Source organism: Oncorhynchus gorbuscha, linkage group LG11 (assembly GCF_021184085.1).
Source record: "Oncorhynchus gorbuscha isolate QuinsamMale2020 ecotype Even-year linkage group LG11, OgorEven_v1.0, whole genome shotgun sequence".
NCBI lineage: Eukaryota > Metazoa > Chordata > Actinopteri > Salmoniformes > Salmonidae > Oncorhynchus > Oncorhynchus gorbuscha.
In genome coordinates this window covers 24,652,718-24,656,018 of record NC_060183.1, presented here as the reverse complement: position 1 = coordinate 24,656,018, position 3,301 = coordinate 24,652,718, and the positions used below count along the sequence as shown (strand labels likewise).

Genomic DNA, 3,301 nt, shown 5'->3' with positions numbered 1-3,301 from the left:
AAAGCGCCATAGGTTCCATTTTGTTATGAAAAAGAACAACAATTAACACAGGGAATAAATCAAATCCACAACGTAAAAGATTGACATACGCTACAACCACCAGATTGTCCCATGTGCAGTTATGGCAGATGGAAAGCCGTTCTGGAAGCTGAAGGCAAGGTCGCAGCGGAGGTGTACAGAAGCACGGCCAGGATGTCAATGCCACCCAGGTACACCACTAGAAGCTGGAAGATATGTTTTACAGGAAAGGGGGTTGAGGTTGAGGTCGATGATTACTGGAAACGGATCAAACGGACAATATGTCATTTTTTAAAATGTAGACCTACCTCTTAACTTAGCAAGATGTTAGGATTTCAGTCGAGCCAAGATGGTGAAAACCAAGTCCACGACGTAGAGGATGAGATTGGCAATGGTCCCCACAGTTACCACATCCAGGTCGTTATGGCGACAGTAGTCACAGTTTGGTGGATTGTACTCACGGTAGTGCTTGTAACCAAAGACAGGCCAGAGGATGACAGCAGACAGGTACAACACCACAGCCACTATGTTAAACACCAACTCCAACAGATCAATCCCAATACAGGAGATGAGGCATTCAAGTAGACTGCACAGACGGATGGGTATGATGAGAACGGTCACAGGGAGACAGACTACATAGACTACAATGCACCACAACATGGCTGGTGGGCGGAATTCGCCTTCCACACCCAGGAAGTAGTTGGTGGCGCCGGCGAGGATGATGCAAGCCAGGACGGCCTCTGTGAATCTCAGAATACCCCTTAGGTTTGATAGGTAGCCCTTTGGACACTTCATTTTTCTCTTGACACTGTCTACCAGGAAGACCGCGGTAGCGGCCAATGAGAAGATGATGCAGAAGACACTGCTGATGCACGACAGGCAGCCAAAGACGATGGCGAAAATGAGCGTGGCGGCGGCGACCATGAGCGTGCACAGCATGCTCAGACCGCAAACCAGGTCGTCCCAGTTGGGCAGGAGGATGTGCAATAGCATGATCTCGGACACTAGTAGGACCACAGCCATAATGACACAGAAGACCCAGATGAACTCGCAGTAGATGCCGTATGGGTTCACCATCCTACCCCTAAACATAGGGATGACCAAGGCTAACGTACACAGTATGATCTCCAGCAGCCTCAAGATGTTGAGCAGACTCTTGAAGTGTTTACACATCTCCAACTCCTGAATACGGCAAACTTCAATTCCAAAATTCTATTCCACCTGTGTGGCTTTCTTTTAAGGATAACCAAGATTTTCCAAGCTCAACTTTTGCTGTAGACTCTGGAGTGACAACACTTCCCTTGAGTTACGCTGAGTTATTCCACCTCCATAACTGTTTCACAATCTCGGATGGAGGCAACCCTTATAGTATTACAGGCAGAAGTGGGCAGGTTATCTGCTGTTAATGGTTAACGTACCTTTGACAATAATAGCGTTATTCAAATCCCTGGAGAAGTAGATATACAGTACACTATGGAGAAGCTGTTCTGCACTATTACTGTTATAGACCAATGGGAATACGGTCACACTTTATTTGGATAGTCCGAATAGTCAGTCTGTAGATACTCTAAGGATGGTCATATTATCAACAAAACTATCTGTTGATAAGCAACTGCTTGCTAAGGTTATGGTTAGGTGAGTACAAGGGTTAGGACCCTGGTTGAGGTTAGGATAAGGGCTAGGTTTAGCAGATAGAGATTCTACAGATAGTCTGTCGTCAATCTAAATAAAGTGTTCCCCGAGAATTCAAGTGGTAAAAGGACAGTAGGCCAGTGCTGCAACTCACACAAAAACATATTTAACGTAATGAAAAGAGATGTGGTTGTGGTACTTCAAAATCCTTTATCGTATACAGTAGTTGTGAATGTTGGCCATGTAATGCTGTTACGTAGGCTACTTTTATGTAAATGGAAATATCCATATGTGATTGACATTGTAACTATACCCTTTACGTTCAATCTGGATCATTTCATCGTGAACGTGTAACATCATGACAAATTCCTCAGAGGTCACTGCGGGGTTTATATGTGTTCTACTTTCAACTATAATTATTATTTTTTTCAAAATCTAAAAAATATGAGGGAAACAAGCAGCTCTTGTTAAATGACTATTCAATGCAACAACAAATCATTCATGAAAAGCTATTGATTATATAGCACAGTAAAACAGATACAGACGGAGATCAGTTACCACTATGAGCGTTTGAAGCCACACATCCCAAGCAGGGTAAACACCAAGTCCACTATAAAGAGGATCAGATTGACGTATGTCATGAATACCACCATGAACTGAATGGCCCAGATACAGAAGCTTCCAGGACAGTCACTGGGACGAGGGTTGCCTCTGAATGTATAGATGGGCCAGATGATGGCAGCAAAGGTATAGAGGACCACCGAGATGACCAGAAATATAAACACAAACCTGTCTATATTAAATGGCAAACAGTTCTTAATTTTTGTGAAGATGTTGGTGATGATGATAATAGGGATGATGGGAAAGGGAATGACATAGGCCACAATGCACATGATCAGTGCCGGTTTCCCGTCATAACCCGTGAGGGAGATAAAAATTATGCAGCTCACGAAAGCCTCCAGAACTTTCCAGAAGCCAGGCAGGGCGGCCAGGTAGCTCCCCTTCTTCTTATCCATGAACTTATCTTTCACTACCTCTAAGATGTAGGCCACGCCACAAAGTAGGGCGAGGAAGGCGATCACAATCGAGTACAAACATTTTTTGCAGATGTAGAAGTTGGCGTACATGACGAAGACTGACGTGGTCATGAGAGCGGAGGACATCGCCATTCCCGTGGTGAAGTCGTCCCAGTCCAGACAAATCTTGAGGAGGAGGTGGAGCATGAACATCTCAATGACGGTGATGATGAGGGTCATGATGGAGCAGAAGGCCCAGGTGAACATGGCATAGTTCCAGTAGGTGTGTTGAGTCTCGCCCTGAACAGCGGCCAGGATGAAGGTCAAGATGCCCAGCACTATCTGAGTCATGTGCAGGGCCCCTCGTCCATTTATTAGAGAGGAAGGAGTGAATACGGCTTCGGACAGGGACTTTTTAATTTTGTCCATTGTCTCCGAGTGTGTGATTCCTCTTCTCCTCTATTAGGCTTTCTAGACCGCTGTAATGGTAGAGGAGAGAGTGAGCTTCGTCTGAGCTATCCTCTTATCTGTTACCTAGTAGATAGCCAGTCACAATGTGCTTTGCATGAAACACGGTGTGCAGTATCAAGTTTTTGAAAGAGAGACTGGCGAATATAATACAATACATATAATAC

The 3,301-nt window shown here is 44.8% G+C and overlaps 2 protein-coding genes across 2 annotated transcripts; both read right to left on the bottom strand.

The window, feature by feature from the left end:
* Positions 1–345: 345 nt before the first annotated feature.
* Positions 346–1,191, bottom strand: LOC124047634 (myeloid-associated differentiation marker-like protein 2). Its single transcript, XM_046367953.1, has one exon. It carries the CDS (start codon positions 1,189–1,191, stop codon positions 346–348), a length of 846 nt encoding a protein of 281 aa, XP_046223909.1.
* A 1,019-nt stretch (positions 1,192–2,210) lies between these two features.
* Positions 2,211–3,095, bottom strand: LOC124047633 (myeloid-associated differentiation marker-like protein 2). The gene has a single exon (XM_046367952.1). The coding sequence runs from the start codon at positions 3,093–3,095 to the stop codon at positions 2,211–2,213; it is 885 nt and encodes a 294-aa protein (XP_046223908.1).
* Between the last annotated feature and the right edge of the window lie 206 nt (positions 3,096–3,301).

Bases quoted from the DNA above. Each gene is read 5' to 3' on its own strand.
- LOC124047633 (XM_046367952.1), bottom strand. From the start codon at position 3,095: ATGGACAAAATTAAAAAGTCCCTGTCCGAAGCCGTATTCACTCCTTCC.
- LOC124047634 (XM_046367953.1), bottom strand. From the start codon at position 1,191: ATGTGTAAACACTTCAAGAGTCTGCTCAACATCTTGAGGCTGCTGGAG.